The 22,056-nt window shown below is 42.9% G+C and overlaps 1 protein-coding gene across 11 annotated transcripts in view; it reads left to right on the forward strand.

Moving 5' to 3' along the window:
• The window catches only part of KIF13A (kinesin family member 13A), a 126,201-nt gene that overhangs the window by 8,928 nt on the left and 95,217 nt on the right, over window positions 1-22,056 (forward strand). For 10 of the 11 annotated variants that reach the window (XR_006414376.1, XR_006414375.1, XR_006414374.1 and 7 more), the window contains exons 3-4: window positions 14,209-14,221; window positions 16,058-16,118. Coding sequence is in view for 8 of the 11 variants with exons in the window: in XM_044426688.1 (XP_044282623.1) it covers window positions 14,209-14,221; window positions 16,058-16,118 (74 nt within the window). In the remaining 3 variants the exon portion in view is untranslated. Of the gene's footprint in view, window positions 1-14,208; window positions 14,222-16,057; window positions 16,119-19,981; window positions 21,047-22,056 lie in introns of those variants that run through there. The other variant, XM_044426690.1, reaches the window with a different exon arrangement.

Consider the following 22,056-nt stretch of genomic DNA (forward strand, 5'->3'; position numbering starts at 1 on the left):
GCCTGTTAACGCCCTCGCTAAGATCTTTGAGTCCTTACTGTTCCTTTTGCCTTTATCCCTTCTTTAACTAATTCTTATAGTCCAAGTTTATATTCCAAGTTTGTATATCCCTCTCTCTTTTTCTTCTATTCCAAAAAAACCCCAAAAAAACCCAAAAATATTATCTTACCCTCTATTCTGTCATCTTTTCTTCTTTTTCTGCAATGGCGCAGCGAGCAGCCTTTTGCAAAGGCACTGCATGCGGATCCAAAAAGTCACCTGCGGATCCGCATGATCTATGCCTTCTCTGCCTTGGTGAGGGGCATAAAACTGACAAGTGCGGCCATTGCTTGGCCTTTACCAAGCAAGCGCAGAAGAACAGGGAGCACCGTCTCCGCAAGCTCCTCTGGGACCAGGCCTTGATGCAATCGGACCAACTGCTCTTACAGCCTGGTTCCTCTTCAGCCGCACCGCCTCCTCCACGCTCGGCCTCAACTGTGAGCGCTCCTTCGAAGCGTCCTGCTTCCACTGCTCCTCCTCGGCGCCCTTCGGCTGAAGGCACTACTCCAGCGGAGACCCAGGTGCCACCTTCTTCCCCAGCCAAAAAACGGGAGAAGCGCAAGCACACGGGTTCGGATAAGCCTTCCGCTCGTAAAGTACCGAGGAAGGAGAAGGCAGATAAACCCGTTCACAAGACCAAGAAACCCGATCGCCCCAAACACTGGGGCTCGGGTTCATCGGGTTTTTCCGTACCGTCCGCTGCTACGGTACCGACCCCTTCGGGACCGGCCCTGCAACGCACTGTGCAGGTGACACCGCTGGGATCCCCCAGGCTTCTCATTCGGCCCGAGAGCGTGCCGCCCCAACAAGTGGAGGAGCCGCTTTGGGAGTCTATCACTGATGGCGAGATTAGAGACTCCCCACCAAGGGAACGGTCTCTGACTCCAGTGCCCACGACTGAGCCACCTGTGGAGTCACCTTCACCTCCAAGGCGCCACAGCCACTCATTTGAACACCGGGGTGACGATTGGAGAATGCACGGATATGGTGACTTCCCAGACTGAGGTGGCTATCAATCTTATTCATACTACCCTTGGGATCGTGCGTCTCCATCGGACCCAAGAGATTCGCCTTCGACGGCCAGGCATGTGGAGAGGGGACGTCCAACCTCCCCAGAAACTTCGTCTTCGAGTGACCGTCCACTTTATTATTCGGATTTGGACGAATCCGAGGTTGACTCTACATCCCCCGATGTAGCAGTCGCCTCCCAAGAATCTGCGTTGCCCGATGAGCCACATGTCTCTTTTATGGAGCTCATGTTCCGCCTCGTCCGTTCACTAGAAATTGAGGCTAGTCAACAGCCGGGCCCATCCACGGATCGCTTCTATGATGTCGTGAGGGGAGAACAGTCCGCAGCCATAGTCCTGCCGCTTATTACCACACTTTGGCAGGCTATGGTCCAACCCTGGGATCAACCGGCCCAACCGCAAGCGAACTCCCATCGGTATGAGGCCATGTACAGAGTTTGGGAGGACGACATTCCGTTCCTGATTCGCCATCCACGACCGAACTCTGTTGCCGTCAAATTCTCCCAGGGCAGGGAGTCCAGGGGACACACAGCCCTTCGTGACAAGGGAGGAAGATCGATATGCTTGCCCGCCGAGTCTATGCGGCATCTGGACTCGGTGTATGCATATCGAACTATGAAAGAACACTGGCACGTTACCAGTATTTTATTATGCAAAAACTGGATAACATTGCTTCCTCCCTTCCAGACCTCCAAGCCAAGCTTGCCAAGGTATTCATCAAGGAAGCTATGCAGGTAGCAGTGCAGCAATTATCTTCTGCACGACATCATGTAGATACCAATTCAAGGGCTCTCGTGAATGCCATCTCTCTGCGCCGACACGCATGGCTTCGTAATTGCAATTTCCCCGACGAGATGAAACGGAGGATCGAGGAAATGCCATTCGACGGTACCAGTTTACTCCATCAGAAAACCGACCGCAAGTTAAAAGCGATACACGAATCGCGTATGACTGTGCACCGCATGGAGCTTCCTCAACAGAGGCGTAAGTGGCAAGGGCCTCGTTCCTCCTACCATCCACAATTCCACCCTCAGCAACACTACCAACAAAGGCAGCAACGGCGAAGACAACAGCCGCAGCAACGTTTCCCCCAGGGCCAGCGGCGCTTCGACGCTGACAAACGTCCACGTTGTTGGTCCGGGTGAACCATTCTCTCTCTTCCCATACCACCTTTCCCTCTCCCTTTTGGGGACCAGCTTCAGGGCCGACTCCCCATTTGGGAGTCCATTACATCTGATAGGTGGGTGTTGTCTGTCATTCAGTTCGGATATAGGATAGAATTCGATGTCGTCCCTCCACCATGTCCGATTCGATTTACATCTTCTTCCTCGGTACTGTGCGAAGAAGTCTCTCAGTTGCTTTGCAAGGGCACGATTCGACACCTATCCCGCTTGGAGGGGTTACACGGATTCTACTCCAGATACTTCACAGTCCCGAAAAGAGATGGTGGTCTTTGTCTGATTTTGGACTTACGGAATCTTAACAAATACATCAAAACAAAAAAGTTTCGGATGACCACTTTACAGAGTATTTTTCCATTGCTGAAGAGAGAGGATTGGTTCACCTCAATAGATTTGAAGGATGCTTATTTTCATATTGCTATCCATCCTTCACATAGGAAAGGGAGAATGGGAGATGGACAGACAAATACGCCACAACCTCTTCCGTCTGTGTGGCTATCCGGACTTGGACTTGTTCGCCACTTGCGACAACAGAGTGTGTGCCCTATACTGTTCCAGGGCAGGCATAGGATCGGGATCGATGGGAGATGCCCTTATGATCCCCTGGGACAACATAGCCTTTTATGCATTTCCCCCAATTCCACTTCTAACGAAAGTGATAGTGAAAGTATCTCAAGAGAATGCCACGGGAATAATAATAACCCCATGGTGGCCGAGACAACCATGGTTCGCCACCCTTCTACGTCTATCCAAAGGGACGTTTCTTTGCCTCCCGTCTATTCCTCAGCTATTAACGCAGCAAAACGGAGCGATCCGACATCCAGATCTGACTGCCTTGAGGTTGACAGCATGGCGGATCACTTGAGTCATTCTGCTGCGTTGGTACTGATGACATCTGAACCTCTACCGGACTGTATTCACTCCACTGTACTGACGGCCCCTAGGTCAGTTTCGACGACAACTGTTTCGCTACCAGCGACTGTTGACCAGGAAATTCAGGCGATTCTCACATCTGCTCTAAGACCGTCCACTCGTCACTCTTATGTGGCTAAATGGAAGAGATTCTCCTCCTTTGCAGAACGCCATTCTTTTTCTCCTGGAATGGCCTCAGTTGACAATATTTTACAATTTCTCCTGGAACTTTATCATTTGGAACTGAAACCGTCATCCATTAAAGTTTATGTAGTCGCTATTTCACACTATTGTGGTGCACTTCTCTCAATTTCAGTTTTCTCTCAACCTCTGCTTCGACGTTTCCTTCGGGGGTTACAGAACTTACACCCTTCTATTAGCCCACCTATGCCAACCTGGAGCCTTTCGGTCATACTCCAAGCACTTACCAAATCTCCGTTTGAGCAACTGGCGACCTATGCCTGGTGTCCTGGAAAACAGCTTTCCTCATAGTGGTGACATCAGCTCGGAGAGCAAGTGAACTTTCTGCTCTCCACATAGACCCTCCATATCTTAATTTCCATAAGGAAAAGGTCGTTCTTCGTATGGATTCTTCCTTTCTTCCTAAAGTGGCTACACCATTCCACTTGAGTCAAGATATCGTTCTGCCAGCCTTCTTTCCAGCGCCGTCAAATCCAATAGAGCGGGCTCTACACACCCTTGATGTTCGCCGCTGCCTGGCTTTCTATCGGTCCCGTACGGAATCCCTCCATCGCACGAACAGACTCTTTGTTAAGTACTCCGAACATGACAAAGGACTGCCAGTCACACCTCAAAGGCTGTCGCACTGGATCACCCAGACTATTGTCCTGGCCTATCAACTATCAAAAATAGACTTACCTGTACCCCCGAGTTGCTACACGAGCTGTTGCAACTTCGTCCGCCTTTGCTGCTGGGGTCCCACTTCAAGATATCTGTAAAGCTGCAACGTGGGCAGGGCCATGCACTTTCGCCAAGCACTATCGGCTTGATGTACTCGCCAGGCAGGATGGCTCTTTCGGCAGAGCTGTTCTTTCGTCCGTTCTTCGCTGATGACACCTCCCTCCTCCGAGTTGGGTAAGCTTGCTAATCTCCCATATGTGTGATGCACAGAGGCCACAACGAAGAAAGGCAGGTTGCTTACCTGTAACTGATGTTCTTCAAGTGGCCATCTGTGCAGTCACACAACCCACCCACCGGCCCCACTCGGTGTCCATCAGTACATACTGCTTCGGTACCACGCTGTAATTTGCATCGGTACCGATGGTATATGCCGGTGAGTGGATATTGTTCTCGGTACCGTACTATACTTTGTATCGGTACCGTTGGGGCTCAGTGCCGTTTGCAATTAATTTTATTCTTAACCTGTAGAGGGTGAACGTTTGGTCTTCAAGACTGAACAAAATGGTGGACACTCTGCTCTATTCATACCACAAAGGGGGAGGGGAGTTTTCCCGCCAAAAACCGTTAGCTTTTTAATCTTCCGGCCTAGGCACTGTGCGGACGCAGCACCCATATGTGTGACTGCACAGATGGCTACTCGAAGAACATCATTTACAGGTAAGCAACCTGCCTTTGCCAATAGACCATTTTCTCAGTATCTTGGGATTATTAATAAGAACTCTAAGCTGTTAGATGGGGGAGAAAACCGTCTCACTGCATCTTTGAACAGAGGTTTCACACTGATAATTTAGGCCCTAGAAAATGAGATCCAGAAATTGATTTCATACTAGACTTGGTTTCTGTGCCTTTTATTGCCCTTTTGTTTAGGAATTAATGTGAAAATGGAGTTTCTTAATATATGTGTTAAGCAACTCTGTGTAACCCATAGCCTAATCATCTCTGCTGTAAGAATAATTGGCATTTCCTAAAGTTCCAATTGATAATTGGAAATCAGTAGAATTGAGAGCCCAAGTGTGGGCTAATGTAGCAGCATATAAATTGAATTAAATAATTGCTGAACAAGTGAACTGTGATCTTAACTTCACATACATTGTAATCCTGTCTGCTATAACTTGGAAGTAAATGCCATCTCCATCAATCAGGCTTTCTCCCACTGTTAATGTATAGCTGTAGTTCTATTGCTGCCTTGGTTCTGGTGTAGTTGCGAAGAGGAAGCTTTTTTTAAAGGTAATTATAGAAATATATAGAAAGAACTTTCTCTGTTTTTTTTATATTGGGACCTGGTTTGCAGGCTAATTTTGTTTGAACAATGCCACAATATTTGGTCTGAATTATTAGCTTCTTTTGTGTAGAGGAATGAAAATATAGGAGATTTTAAAGAATATTTTTAAATCTCCTAATACAATATTAACTGTGACATAATCTAAAAGCCACTACTTTGGGATCTGTCAGACTGAATGCAGATCAATATGTCTAATCTACATTCAATAAAAAGTAATAAGTAAAATTTTCATTGCAAACTGCATTGTGATGAAGGTGGACTGCACTCTGGGTATGAGGTGAGTTACATGTGTTGAAAAAATGGATCATCACTGGTCTGTCTTCAGTGTTAGCATCAATACTGGCCACAATTTGTTCTTTTTTTAAACAGTATATTCTATAGCAAGACAGCACTAACATAACAGCTTAACAGGTATAGTGAAGGACTGAGTTCAGATACTCATATCTGTTTAACGTTGAATTCAGACCAATAATTAGACACTGACCTGATGGTCTGAATGCCTTTTCTTACATCTGTCTTTAAAGAGCTATTAACTTTTTAAAGTTAAATGTGAAACATTGTCATATACAGGCTCCATAGTACTGTTCTGCTTAACAAGGAAATACATTATGGTAACCACATTCAGGACTTTATATTTTCCCCTTTCAGATTTGAGAACCCTAGCTTTAGAAAGTTCATGGGTGGTAGCAGCTACCTTGAAACTCTGCATTGTGGGAGTTCAAGTGAGATAGGAAGAGGAAAAGGTATCATATACATGCTTGCTAGGTCATTAGCAGTATCCATAAATTTAATTGCAAAATGTGGCCAGCAGGGAAAATTTTAGAGCAGAAGTTTGCAAACTGTGCTCTTTGAATTCCATTTAAATTGTTCCATGGAAAAGTTGTAAAACAGTCAAGAACATCTGTACTTGGCTCTGCAGTTGATTATTTTTTTCGGACAACAGAGGCTGAAGTCACTTTGATCAAGTCCATATTATTGAATGGGGTAACAAGATCCTGGTCAGGGGCATGTGATTTTTGTAATTTGGTGCAGTCTGCTAATTTTACCCTAAAAATTTACCTGTTAAAGGAACTCATCAGCCTGGCAGCTGTAAGATCCAAATAAAGAACCAGGATGAATCTAATCTTAACTTTAGCCTCAGACAAAGTCTATCAGAATATACTTGAACTCACGCAACTTTGATCCCAAAGCAAGAGTATGCTTATTAAAGTATGAGTTACATATGCATTATGAATTGTAGAGCAGGGTATGTGATGGCTCCCTGATGTTTTAAAATGGTCTGCTGAAAAGAAAAAGAACAGAAAAAAACCATATCGGGGACCACTGCTTTATAGTACTCTATATTGATAACAACATTTTCTTATTAACAGCATCACTTAATTGATCAGTAAGGAGAAATTATTCCCAGGCAGCCACATAGAATCTGTAATTTTTACCATATTCTTCAACAAAAATATAGCCATTTTAAAAAAGTATGTTGGACATACTCAGCTCTGTGCTGATGAGACATGAATTAATGGGTCAGTAAATACTTGTTTGTAAGAGTCCAGTTTTATTTTGCAAATGATGCTGCTGGTATGCTTTCTTCTGTTAGTCAAGACCAACTAAATTAACATAATGATTCAGTTAACTTAATGTGCTTTTGGGTGTCTCCATCATTTTGCCTCATCTTTTCATATTCCTGAGGCTGTAATAGGGACAGTTGTAAATTAAATTCTAATTAGTGTTGTGCTCTGCTACAGAAGTGACAGCTGCTTTAAGAGAAAATAGCCTGCATCTGCATCTGCATGCAGTATGGAGTTGGAGAACTATGCAAAATGCTGGGTCAGAGGCATACATGTACCAGGAGACAGCTTAACTGTAATAATTTGAGGGTAGAAATTGCTACAGATGTATTTGAAACATGCTGTTCTTCTCTGGTAAAATCCTCTGCTTAAAACTGTAATGTTTATAAAACTATGGCTGCTTAAAACTATAATGTTTACAGAGTGCCGCAAAATCTTGTGACCTTTCAAGAGAAGTATGAAATAGAGCTGGAATGCCAATCTATTGACAAGTCAAATATTATTGAAGCCAAAAATTGCCTTGTGTAGGTGGTTGCCTATTGTTTTTATTTATCATAGTGCCATCTGAGAAAGGCAGGATGTTAAATTATGTAGAGTCAGGAAGAACAAAGCTATTCCTTAAAAATAGTGGAGGGGATATATGGAAAAACTATTAAAGTTCAGTGCAAGGTCTTTCCTGCCTGTAACCCTTACAAACAGAACAGATAATTGCTTGCTGAATTTTCACGCTAGCTGTCTAACTAGGAACAGTGGGTTGTTTAAAGCAAGGTGTTCTTTTATTACTGCCTGACCTTTAGTCCCACAGAATGGTTTCTTAAAAGCTATGTGACAGCAAGATTTTATGTAAGACCATACACAGACTCAAATCATTCTTGTCCATATGGATACATAATACAATGCAGCTCTCAAATGCAAGAGCAAGATGCATTTTCCTCATTAATGGGCACTTCCATTTTTCTCAGCAGAAGGATGAAGTATTCAGTGCCATCTTGTGGGCTTCCTCTTGTTGACATTTTTATAAAATTGTATTTTATATATTAAAAGTCAAGTTAAATATACGTTATGGTCCCAAAGTAAGAAAGGGCACATTCCAACTGAAAAGATGAAGAAAGAGGATTTTCCTTCCCAATGCCATAGCTCTGTTTATGGCATTGAAGAGTAAAATCTCTAGTATCTTATGGCCCATCATATACTGTGTAAGCTTCACATGATTTCTCTCAGAGTAACTTTAGATCTTTAAAACCTATGAAACTACAAGAGTTCTACATTTTTATTTTCTCCCAAAATGGGTTTTTCCCCTGGTGGAAAAGTGCAGGGAAATATCGTTTCCCTGTGGCTTCAGAATGTCCGGATATTCCCTATATCTGCCCAACAGGTTGAAATAGAGAGACAGGTGAGTACTGCTGGGAATACTGGGGCATGGGAGGATGTCACCAACCCTGAACTTCTATTTCCAAGATTCATTTTATTTTACAATGGAAACAACTATCTTATAAAATCATTTCTGTGTATATCAGCAAAGTGAAAATAAAAGAGCTGTGTGTTCCTCAGAGGTTCCTGCGGACTTCCAAATATAGTATGGCAGAGAATAAGAATGAAGAGGGTTTGATGGTGATGATGATGGTAAAAGAAAAAACACAGTGTTGGCTCTGGCAATACAGCCTTTCTGACATGATTTCATACTGATTGTTAGATTCGGATTATTCATTACCTGCAAAACTGAGATTCTGGTTCAGTCTTCTTTAATGTAATCATCAGGAATTTCATATGGGCCTCTGGCCACAATGTTTCTAAATATATTCGAACAAAATCTACTGACTTTGTGCATTATGTAGTTATTGGTTCTCCTAATGTCACTGTTGGCAGCCCAAAACATGTTAAAAGCAGTTGCAATACATTTACTGCTCAAGGTATCTTAGTGATAGCCCAAGACATTTTGCTGCCTGAGGCAGAGTAACAAATCCCCTCCCCTGCACTGTTAAGGTGAAAGGCTCTTTTTGACACCTGGGGCTGAAAATCCTAGATTTCCTCTTTCCTGGAAGCAAAAATACAGTAGTAATGAACTAAACAACTTTCTGTCCTTTCACAACAGCAAGCATAACTGTTGAGGTGGCTCTCTTACTCAAAAGCATAGCACAACAAATAAACAAGGATTTAAAAAACACAGTTGTGCGTCATGTTGTTTGCACCCAGTCATGGCAGTCAACTATTATGACTTACTGTTGTTGTCAGCCATGCTAAGATACAGTGGCCTGCTCTAAGGTTTCTCCCTAACATGGTTACTTTCTGTTAGAAAGCCCAGAGCAAGAGATCTGATGGGAAGAATAGTGGTTGCTGCTCTTACCAAGTAGCTAAGAGAGTTTGGCACAGCTTTCAGAGGCATCATGTCTCCTCCCTTGAGCTACCGAAGAGCTCTGGGACAGAATCTGGGTGTGATAGCACCTCCAGCTGATTGCACCCCTCTGACTCACATGGAAGGGAAAACCTCTCACATGTGAGCGAGATAGGTGAAAAGCAGCTAGGATGCATTGCCTTAGGAAAGGGGCAACTGCACCCCCTTCCTTGCTTCTTCTTGGTAGAAAGACAGTCTGGTACCTACCAGGCTCCCAATCCAGTGTCCACCAGAGTAGTTTCTTCTGAGTGAGAGCAGGGGATGGAGTTGCCTCCTTTGCTGCTGATTGAAAGCTGCTCAAGCAAGAGTAGGGAAGGGAGAACTTGAGTTAAGCAAGGATGTTACATTCTCAGTTTGTTCTAGTCTAGCTCAGACTTCCCCCTTTCATGTTCATGTTTGAGCAGCTTTTTCTCCAGCAGAAGTGGAGAAAGAGAGCCTGGGTTAGGTGGGGATGCATTGGGAAGGGAGTGTTCTCACCTAGCCTAGCCCCCACTTCCCCTCTCCTGCTTGGGAGAAAACCCCTCAGGAAGGAGTAGGGAAATCAGCAGAGTAGTGCTCTTCTTTACAGAGTATCACCCAGTTGCTTGCCCTTCTCTTGTGCCTCAGCATGTATCAGGTACCCCCTCTGGAGGGGATCCTTTGCCTTCTCTGCATGACCCTTGTTTGTTCAGCAGAGACTTCTTGACAGCCGTGACAGAATAAACTTGACTTGCGATTGTGGCTGTGAGAGAAGGGAACCTCATTCCTCCCATAGAGTTCTTTGAAATGTTGTTTGGAGGAACAAGAAGGAAGGTGGCAGGGAGAGGGAGGGAATTGACTACAGTGATGAGCCCAGTGGTCTGTTGCTTATTGTAGGTGATTGGCACTGCATAGCAATGCTTTGTGATGCATGAATCCTCCCAGACTCTCCAGTCTTTCTCGTGGTGCATGGGCTTTCAGTGGCTGCAGTTAAGCCACAGCACACTTTAGCATGATGATTGCAGTACATTTTTTAAAAAATCCTGTTACATAAAGACAACAAACATGTAGCAATAAAAGACTAGGAGAAATAGGATCCAAGTATACTGGTTGAAGAATTTTAAACAAGGAAATGAGTTCCCTCAGGAAGAGATGAACAGAGAAATGACACAATAGAACTTCATCTGAAAACTAATTTTGAACAGAAGCATTTTTTGTCAATTAACTAAAAAGTTTGAATAGTTAGTGAAGAAGGAATGGATAAAAACAGGAAATCAAATGTGGAAAAGAAACACTGAGTCAAGCAACAGAAGACTTAAAGCAGAATCACATTGTTGTACAACAGAAGGAACAAGAGAAAAAGCACACATTATATTGCAGCAAATGCTAATTTCAGACTAATCGAGGACTCTGCAAAACTGAACTACAGTTCAGTGAATCTACATTCAGATTCAAAAAAGTTCAAATAAAAAAGATTCACTTCACTAATTATCTAATCCCTTCTTAAAGCTATATGGACAAACAGTGACTCTATTTGTCTTCCAAATTCATGCAAATTGTAAGGCCTTTAGACACCTCAAAAAATGCAGCCTTTTGCCTTCCCCAACTTTCTCTTAAGCTCTCCTCTTCTAAAAGGAGCCATTTGACTGAGGTATGTGAGATAAGACACATGCACATGGTAGTGTCAGGGTCTGGGACATAGGCAGCAAGATGCAGGATAGAACATACTGCCTGGATCTCAGTGCCTGTAAGTCCAACTCCAGTCCAATAACAAGTTCAAGTTGCAATTCCAAACAGACCAAGGTCAAACCAGAGGTGGGTTGTGGAACAAGGTGAAATCCAGTTGACAAGAAAGTAGTTAGAACAGGCCAGGGTTAGCAACCAGGAAGATGACATGACAGGAAACTGATAAGGGGGAAGAGCCTGTTCTTATCTAGCTACCCCCCCCCCCCCCGTCTCCCAGCTGTTGTTTGTTTAGAGTCAGAGAGTTCCAGTGAAGCAGGGCCCTAGTCTTGCATTCGCTACTTCAGAATGATTCAAACCCTGACAGGTCATCACCACAACTAGTTGAGATAGCTAACACTGGTGGCTGCAAGTTCACTGTTACCTACATTCTGCTGCTCCCACCTTTGCTGTCCAGGCAGTGCACCTATAGCATATGCTCCTTCCACCTGCTTATTGAAGGCCATTCTTGCTACTCCCTTTGTTAAAACTCTCTTAGCTTACAGGATTAAATCAGCTCAAAACACTCTGTTCCTCTTCCACACCGCTACTGCTGATCTACTTGCTTTACGTTCCTAACAGGGAGGCTGACAATGAGCCTGACTATTAATTATATTTCTACACTACCCATAAGCCCAAAGGCTCCCTGGGCAGTTAACAAAATCAAAAGATACAATAATTAAAACAGTCATTATAAAATCATTACAATACAATTAGTATAAAGACAATATTACAATAAAACAATGATCCACCCACCACATTGCAGTTAGATCCATGAAAGTCCAGACAGAAATGAGAGAAAGAGAAGTAGGATTGTTATTCCAAATTTTGTCCAAGCAGTGACACATACACACACACTTAGCAAGCCTCCTCCTGCCTAACACATACAAATGTAACAATGTTTTTAAAAATTAAAGAGTGGAGAGGCTACAAAGCAATAAGGCAGAATAACCACTCTACTGACTGACCAATCCCAAATCTGTCCAATGTCACACATAAAACAGATAGTATAAACAAAAAGACTTATGTGTACTTTAGCTTAACACTGTACCTATGGAAAGTATTTCCAGGGTTGCAGTAGCAGTCAGGTAATAACTATATTCTTTTTGAGAAACAGCTACTGCTTTATTCTAAACATTGTACATTTTTACTCAAAGGTTTTAGGATATTAACTGTGTCATGTGTATATGAAACTGCCATATACTTTGTTAGATCATAAGTCCATCTAAGCCCACAAAAGTGCACTTTTACAGACAGAAATTCTTCAGTGTCTTTGGAGTCTTCCCCAGCTCCACTATCTGAGAACATTTTACAGGAACTTGTGATTTTATGCATGCAAAACATGTGCTCTGTAAGTGAGCTATAGTAGTTTCTTCCTAGTCCTTCTGATGATTTGCACTCATCCATAGATCCTATAACAGTATCTAATTCTTATGGGCATAAGTTCCTCATTCAAATACTCTTATTAATGTTTGCAAGTATATATAAAAAACAACTAGATAAACAACAACTGACCATCTTGGCCCTGCACAGCAAAGTTAACTTAGCTTGTTAATGTGTGCCATTGAAATAATTGTCTTAACATTAGTTGTGTTCTACTTTAGCAATATTTTTTTTACATCCATGATGCTAAACAAATCTAATCAATAGATTCCTTCTTTTTTGGCAAAGTAGAACGCCTAGTGACTTGGTCTTTCTAGCGTAGCACACAAAATGTTATTTCCATTTTCTATTAGGAAACTGAGATTGTTGTATGGAAACACAAGACCTGGTTTATCTACCTGAATACTTGTTGGCCAATGTGGCAGGAGAAAAATACATACATACATACATACATACATACATACATACATACGAGAGCCAGTGTGCTGTAGTGGTTAAGAGCATGGGACTGGGACTCAGACGATCTGGGTTCTAGTCCCCGCTAAGCCATGGAGCCAACTGGGTGACATTGGGTCAGTCACAGATTCTCAGTCCAACCTACCTCACAGGGTTGTTGATGTGGGGATAAGATGGAGGAGGAGAATGATGTAAGCTGCCTTGAGCCCTTTGTAGGAAAAAGGCAGGATATAAATTGAAAAATAAATAAATACTTGTGTAATTAATGTGTTGTGGTTACAAAAGCCTTTATTTTATTAGGTATTTCATTTTTAGTAACTAGCTGTCAGGCCTGAGTTAGCTGAATTGAAATGTCTTGCAGAATTAGTTGGTACAAAACCACCATATGTTGAGATGTTCGTTTTATATATAAAAATCATCAGTACATGATAGTAATCCATCTCTATTTATGTACAATGAGTCAAACTAATGAATAGTAGATCCAGATAAGCATCCCCAGTTTGCTTCAGAAGATACAGCGAGCTGCTTCAACAGGGATCAAGTGAGCATTTCAGTGTAGAAGTGACCCATCTAGTTGCTAATTTATATCTTTGCCAATTATGGAAGCTTGCTTTCACACTCTCATTTCTGGAACAGGGCATTTTGTGATTAAATGAGTGGATGAGTTAGCCATATTGTGGCATTTGAAATGAGGCTGCTGATAACATTAAAATGCTTTACAAGGGTTAATTGGTACATGTAGCAAGAACCTCGGAAACTTATGGGAAATTGTAGGTTCATTTTTTTATTTTTGCCTCTTTCAAAATTAAAACTATGGATTTGGCTTTTGTTAGCTTGTTTTTTGTTTATATATTTCTACCTGTAGGCAGCACAGCAGTTTAAACCACTGTGTAACCTGCATCCCTGACAAACCATAACTTTTCCAAAATTTAATGTTTTCAAAAATGATAGAAATACAAGACTTGAATTGATCCTTGAAAAATATTGTCCTCTTAGGGCGATGCTGAGGCTCTGAATTTGAAGCAACCTTCATCTGCTCTACCAGCCAGCACTGTTGTTTCTGTTCTTTGTGAGCTGGTTATCCCCAACAAATACACTGCTGAGGACAAGGGAGATACAGAGACAATCTCCAACCCTTCTATTGTTGTCCATATTCCTCTAGGTTCAGCGGTATACAGGCAAACACACTGGATAGCACTCACAGTCAATTAAAAATCCAGTAAGCTTTCCTAAAAGAAGCATTTATAGTGTATCCAGAATGCTCAAATCTCAGGCATTAATCGTATTTTCATTTTTCTTAACATTTTCCGGTTATATGGATGATATATTGACAATCTTCCTCTGCCGCTTTTGAATTTCCATTCCACAGAAAACTTCCAAAGGTAAACTACCTTTTTATTCTCATTCTGCTGTCAAAATGCATGTCGTTTGCTCAGAAGGGTGCATGATAGGCCTTTATTTATTTCCAATTCACTGAAATCATTGGTTTTGTATTATAATGTGACTTAGAGCAACTGCCTGCATTCTTTTAACTTAAGTTCTTAAATGGAAAGAAATAGTTTGAATATAGGTAGGTGGATCTGTGTTCATAATGTTAAAAATCACATGCCTGTGTAGTTCACTGACAGTTAAAGAAAGATTGGAGTGTATATTCAGAGATTCAGCTTTGCCATATGTATGTACTGGATTATTGTATGTTCTTCAGGGTCAGTCCAGATGTTCATAGGAATAACTTCCATGTGTGTTGGCTCTAGTTATCCAATATGCATGCTTACCACTGCATATGCACAGGAGAGCCTGGAGGAATGTTGTCCGTGGGGTCGTGATGGGTCGGGCACGACTTTGTGACTAAACAACAACAAAAAAAAAAGTATCCTTCCTCTAGGATAGGTTGAAATTTTTTTTTTTTAGGTTGAAATTTTTTATTAGGGGTCCTCAAACTTTCTCACCAGGTGGCCAGTTGAAAGGTGCCAGTGCTGGGGGCGGGCCAGAAAGGTGGTGCCGGCGGTGTGTGCGGGCAGGCAAGGGGGCGGGGTGAGGGCAGCACATGCAGGCATGCGCGCTGAGGCAGGTGTGGGGTGAGGCGCGCACTGACGGTTGCTGTGAGGGGAGGGGAGGCAAGGCATGGGCAGGCACGCATGAGGCAGCGGCTTGCTCGCTTGGAGATCATTTTCTTTGAGTGAGCAAACCGCTGTCTCCCATGTGTGGGGCAAGGTGGGCGCATGCATGGGCACGCAGGTGTGGAGGGTCCAAATGGGCATGGCGGGCCAGATCCAGCACCTGGGCCGTAGTTTGAGGACCCATGCTATAGGAGGTGAAAGGTACACAGAGACCTAATATCCATGTCCATATTCTACTACATATGCAACAGGTAGTTAAGGGCTGGATGTGGGAGATCTATGATCAGCTCTCTTGACTTCATTTTTTTTACCTGTAAAATTGTCACAGTGGAAATTTTTATTGGAGCAGCAGCTTAGGAGAAGTAAATCTGTCATCCTTTCCCTTACAGTTTTCCCAGTCTAAATTCTCCTTCCCTGAAGCTGCAGTTGATCTGTTGAAGTAAGAAAGTATAGGTATAACAGAAATACCCATACTTTCTTCTTAGTAGAGCTAATAGCACTTTAGACATGGGGACTTATTTGGTAAACATCACAGGTAGAAAAACTCCCTCAGATCCAGTACTCTAATAAACATTCCCCATGGTTTAAAAATATGTGTTTTTAAGATCTCCTGTATTTTCCTAAGTTTGGCTTTGAGAAATTCTCAGTCTAGAAAGGAAGGAGTAGGATGCAAGTACAGAGTGTTTTTGAGATCATCTGAATTCTCTAGAAACATTGAGTCTTCAGCCATTTGTGGTAGCTTCTCTAAATAAACTTAGAGAGAAGAATCTAGCAAGTAGTACTTAAACTGGTTATTTAGCATATACTATATATATATCTTAATCAGAATTTTGATACCAGGAAATGAATAATTGTGTGTTTTGCTTTACTACATTGCTAAAATAGATTAAATTATAGTGACACATGTTATAAAAATGGCATACAAGGAGCGTCCTAGATAGTACATTGGTTAGATGAGTAGGTAGACAGGTGAAATGATCAGAGAAAAATATGAGAGTTCAAAAATACTTTAATTTAAATAGCCTTTTCAGACCTGCAGATATAATTGTTTTATTTTTCAAAGACATGTTTAATTTACTGTTTTGCTTTCTTATGCAGGTGTTTGCCTTTGATTACTGTTTTTGGTCTATGGATGAATCAAACACTACAAAATATGCAGGTATAACTTTTCATTACTTTTCATTAAAATTCTGTTCCCCAACTTATATTTAAATGAACTCTTATTTCTTGCATGCTTCATTTATACAGTGCAGAATTTTTGAAATGCAACTTTTTGTGATTTTGTTACACCCTTAGGAGAAAATTCTGCATCTCCCTATAAAGTGAGTATCTTAGTACCTATAAACAGAGTCAGCCTAAGATACCTGAAGCAAAAAACCAAATGCTATCCTCATTTCCATTCTGATATTTATTTATCTCGATGTTTATATTCCACTCCATTCCCATAGACCCTGGATGATTTACAAGAGATTAAAACCAACTGTAGTTAAAATTTCAACTAAAAACAAACATATTAAATAAAACAAACCTGGGAACCCCTGTGGGAAAAGATATGTCTTTACCTCCCTCTTAAGGATAACAGTTTGGAATATCTGACATATTTCTCATGGTAAGACATTCCATAGTTTAGTGGCAACCACTGAAAAAAGTCCTCTGGGTAGTAGACATTAATCTTCAGTTTCAGAAGATTATCCTCAGAAGACCTTAATGGGTGAGACAGAATATATGTGCAAAGGCACTCCTGAAGGTATTTTGGACCCAAGCCATGAAGGGCTTTAAGGGTAATTACCAGCACTTTGTACTTTGTCTGCAAATATATTGACAGCCAGTGTGGAAACTTTAATATCAATGATATATGGTCTCTTCATGATGACCCAGAGACCAACTTGGTCACCATGTTTTGAACTAGTTGCAGTTAGGCACAAGAGAAACCCTATGTAGAATGCATTGTAGAAATTGAGTCTAGAGATTACCAGTAGATGCACTACTGTTTTTAGGTCATTCTTCTCCAGGAAGGCATACAGTTGATGAATCAGCTAAAGTTGATACTTTTGACTTCTATCTGTGCTGACTTCTGAAGGGCCAGGTCAAACAGCACCCCCAGACTGTGAACACGGTCTTTCAGGGGGAATGTGACCCCAGTTAAAACCAGTTGACACATCTTTAATCCTGCATTTGAACCCTTAACAGCAAGCATCTCCACTTTGTCTGAATTCAACTTCAGTTTGTCATCATCTGCCCCTTTACCAGCTTCAGGCAGTCAATTCAGAAGAGAAATGCTGTCCATAGAAGAAACAGCGGATGGCAGTAAAGTGAAGTGGCACTGGGTGTTACCAGCATACTGATAACACCCAGCACCACTCCTCTAGATAATCTTGCCCAGCAGCTTCAAGTAGATGTTAAACAGCATTGGAGACAAAATGGAGCCTGTGGGACTCCACAAGTTGGTTTAAACCGCTGTGCTGCTGGGCTGGTAGATCGAAAGGTCGCCGGTTCAAATGTGCGCAACGGGGTGAGTTCCCATTGCTCCATCCCTGCCAGCCTTGCAGCTTGAAAGCATGCAAATGCAAGTAGATAAAAAGGTACCACTTCGGTGGGCAGGTAGCAGCGTTCCGTGCACTTTGGTGTTTAGTCATGCCAGCCACATGACCATGGAGACTGCGGACAAACGCTGGCTCCCTCGGCTAGGAACGGAGATGAGCACCGCCCCCTAGAGTCAGGCATGACTGGACTTAATGTCAAGGGGAAACCTTTACCTAAAGGAGTGACATTCTCCAAGCATCACCATATAGAACCAACCATATGTGAGATAGGAATGGAACCATTGTAAGTCAGTACCTGCAATTCGCATTTCCCTCAGACAATCCAGAAGGTTACTATGATCAATAGTATTGATGGCCAGTGAGAGAACCAGCAGAACCAAAAAGGACACACACACCCTGTCAGTTCTGAGTCATAGATCCACTAGAACAGTGTTTTTCAACCACTGATCTGCAAACTGCTGCCAGTCTACAGGAGATTTCCTGCTGGTCCGCGAAAGAGCCCTGATGGGGAAGCCCTTGGGGAAGGAGGCGCAGCTTCCTGCAGAGCCAAGCAAATGCAGAGGAGCTGCAGAGGGGTGGCCAGATCTTACAGCAAGAGCATGCCACCCTGCAGCCAACTTTGCAGCATGGCACACACCAGCCTAGCATTTTAATAGCAGTCTGCATTGGCGCACCAGAATGCCTGGAAGATGGCCACACCACTTGCCTTGTCAAGCAGTGCAAAACCAGAGTCGGGCACCCTGGGGCCACTTGTGCAGTGCGCTGAGGGGGTGGGAGCGGTGGCAGCATTCTCAGAGCTGCATCCACTCTTCCTGCTTGCTCAGGTGCTGTCGTCATCACCAAAGAAGTTGTGTGACTCCACAAAAGGGGCAGGGCCATTCAGAGAGCCACCAGTTGTCATGGAGAAACTGCGGAGGGGTGGCTCGGGCATTCTGAAATGCACATAAGGGCAGCAACTCGCACTCAGCCCACTCTTCCCACTCACTCAGTGTTGCTGCTGTCACCAGGAGAACCGGGCTGATCTGAGCAGGAGTTGGGAAAGAGCTCTGATGTCACTCTGGTGTCCAAACATAAAATGCAATCATTGTCACAGTTTTGGGTATCACTGGAAAAAAGAATATCCGTCTTTAAGTTACAGAACTCTTAAATTGTTACTCATACTTTCTACCACATATCTGTGTGAAAAGAGTTTTTCAGCCCTCTCACTGATAAAAACCAAACAAACAGAATGGATGTCAGTGCAGCACTTCATCTCTCGGAAACAACACTGAGCCATGACTATCAAGCATTCTTGAAAAGAAGCAACAGCAGATTTCACATTAGCCTTATTTGAATTAAATATTGCTCTCTAAAAACTTGTATTTGATTACATTTAAATTCAATATTTTATTCTTTTATTAGCATTTTTAACTCCTTGGTTTCTCGTTATTTTAGAGAATTATCTAAACTAGTACACAAAATACTATATTGCTTTTTATTTCTGCCTTGGCAGTCCCCAATTTTTTTTCTATTTTCACTGGTGTCCAGCTGAAAGAAGGTTGAAAACCATTGCACTAGAGAAACCAAGGCAGTCTCAGCTCTGTATCCTGCTCTGAAGCCAATTTGAAATAAGTCCAGAAAGTTAGTATCACTCAAGACTGCCTAGAGCTGAAGAGACACTGCCTGGAGTCATTTTGTTCCCTGACTCCTAGCTGAGCAGATCAGAAGAAGCTGCTCCAGTTGGTCTAGGGCAGGGGTCGGCAACCTTTAACACTCAAAGAGCCATTTGGACCCATTTCCCACACAAAACACCGGGAGCCGCAAAACCCTTTTGACATCTAAACTGAAGATAACATTGCATATATCGTTTTTTACCTTTATGCTATGTATATTTTCATTATGATTTATCTGCAGCTCTTGTTCAGTCACTAAAAACTGTTAGTTTTAATCTTACATTATAAACTAGTAGGGCTCCTTTCATATATTTTGAATAGGAGAACAGCTTCCTGAAGAGTCGAAGTCAGTGCTAACGGGCTGCATGCATTAAACGGCAAACCCCATAAGTTCGTCAGCAGTAAAAGCAAATGAATCTACCCACGTACCATTAAACGTTTGGTTTTCTTTAGAAACTTTACTTTTCTTCGATTTATCCATGGTTGGCCTATGGGGTGGGGGAGCTCAGTTAATCAGCTTAGTGACTGATTAGCAGACTGAGATATAGGTGTGCTTAGTGACTGATTGGCAGATAAACAGTCAAGTGCTGTGAACTGTGACAGGTCCCAAGCCCCGCTTTTAGCATTCAGATGAAGGAGATTACATTGGGACAAAGAATCTTTTCAGCAGCTTTTCATTTCGTGTAACATGAGAGCCTGCAGGAAGCTTGTTTAGCAGAGGAATGTAGCTATTTACTTAACTAGCTGATTTACTTAACTAGCTAGCCTGTGTTCCTGAGTGGAGCTTCGAGCAGATCAGTGGCTGTGCTGGTGCTTGTTTTGAGCAACGGAGCCACAGCAGAGGGGTTCAAGAGCCATGTGCGGCTCCAGAGCCGCGGTTGCCAATCCCTGGTCTAGGGACTCTGGAATACAAGCCGCCAACTCCCAGAGAGTGAATGACCAGAGTGAGTGAACAGGGAGAGCAAACAGGAACTTGGTGGTAGATCTGTAATGGATGAGGAGACAAAGGTAGAGGCAAAGGGATATGGGGCCTGGATTAGCCAAGCAGTAGCCTCTTCCTAGGGCCCATGTGCTCCTGATAGCTGCAACTGAAAGGGAGTGACCTGATTACTAGCAGCAGCTGTGTGATGGAGAGATGCATTCTGGTTCATGACTCCTAGATTAGCTGAAGCTGCCCCAGCTGGTCTAGGGACTCTGGGATACAAGAAGCCAAGCCTGCAAAGAACAAGTGATCAGAGTGAGTGAACAGAGAGACCAAACAGGAGTTTGGTGGGGGAGACCTCTAACTTTTTTTCTTTTTTTCCCCTTAGTTCCCTCCCAACCCTTTGTTTTCTACCTTTTAACACATTTCCATTTACTGGTAGGACTGTGATGTTAACCTTCAGGGAAAACAGGAGATAACACTGGTTGTCACAAACAGGTTCAGAAAGGTAGAATCAAAAAGGTTACAAAGAATGGAAAAGACTCCCCAGTGGTGGTGACCTGCAGTGCCTGTGCTATGTTTATTTTCTTGCCTGATGTCAGTGTGGCATACAAGTACAAGCTGGTAGAAGAAAAGGTGAGAGTACTAGAGCAGAAAGTGCCCACCCTCAAGGTAATAAAAGAGGAGTTTTAGGCAGAGCAGTGGAACTGCAACAACCTTTAGTGGAATACAAAAGCTAGAAGTAGAACAGCAAGCTGAGACGGAAGAGGAGAATCCTGAGGAAAGGGAGAATGAGGGAGAAACTCCATGGAAAGTGGTGACAGGTGCAGAAGAACTAGAAGACATTCTACACCAGTGGACACAGTGGAACAATCGAACTGCTTTCAGTTACTTGAGGATGAGACTGGAAAGCAGCCTGCTGTGGAAGAGCTGCATGACATCTCATACAACACTGAACAAGAAGCTAAAGGTCAGCCAAGTAGTGGCAATGATACCAAGGCAATGCAAAAACAAGAAGAGTAGGGTGTTAGATATGGGAAGCTTCTTGTTGCATGGGATGGTAGCACATGTATGTCAGGAAGACCTGTGGACTCATTAAGTATGCTGTCTCCCTGGAGGACAAGTTAGTGATACAACTGAAAGATTGCCAAAGCTCATGAAGCTGACTGACATGTATCCCTGCTCATACTTGTGGAAACAAATGACACCGCTAAGCAGAGTTTTGAAGACATTACCTCAGACTTTGAAGCTGTAGGGAGGAGCTTTGGAGCCTAAATAGTTTTCAGTCCTTCCAGTTCTTGAAAGAGCAATAGACAGGGAAGGAAAAATGCTCTCAAGTCAATTGCTGACACGAAGGTAGTGCTGACGTGAGAGTTTCAGATTCTGGGACCACAAGCAACAGTTCCTAGAAGATGGACTGCTGGCAAAGGATAGGTTGCACCCTATCAGGACTGAAAAGAATGTTTTTGGCCATAGCATGAATAACTTTATCAGGAAGGCTTTAAACTAAATCCTACAGGGGAGGGAGAAGTACACCCTCTTCAGCCAGTGTGAAAGCCAGTGTGGTGTAGTGGTTAAGAGCATGGGACTTGGACTCAGGCAATCTGGGTTCTAGTCCCCGCTCGGCCATGGAGCCAACTGGGTGACTTTGGGCCAGTCACAGACTCTCAGCCCAACCTACTTCACAGGGTTGTTGTTGTGGGGATAAGATGGAGGAGGAGAATGATGTAAGCTGCCTTGAGCCCTTTGAGGAAAAAGGCAGGATATAAAGCGATAGACAGATAGATAAATGTGACAACAGACAAAGGCTTATGCATCATAATAGAGAGAGAAGCTCTAACAGTGCCCAATAATAGTCTTTTAAAATGTAGGAAGAAAACTAGAGTATAAAGTACATGGTCTTCAATGTTCACTGTATATACGAATGCCCAGTGTATGGGAAACAAACAGCATGAACTCTTAATACAGGAGGGTGACTAC

The sequence above is a fragment of the Varanus komodoensis genome, unplaced genomic scaffold, assembly GCF_004798865.1.
Source record: "Varanus komodoensis strain SLA01 unplaced genomic scaffold, ASM479886v1 scaffold17, whole genome shotgun sequence".
Taxonomy (NCBI): Eukaryota; Metazoa; Chordata; class Lepidosauria; order Squamata; family Varanidae; genus Varanus; species Varanus komodoensis.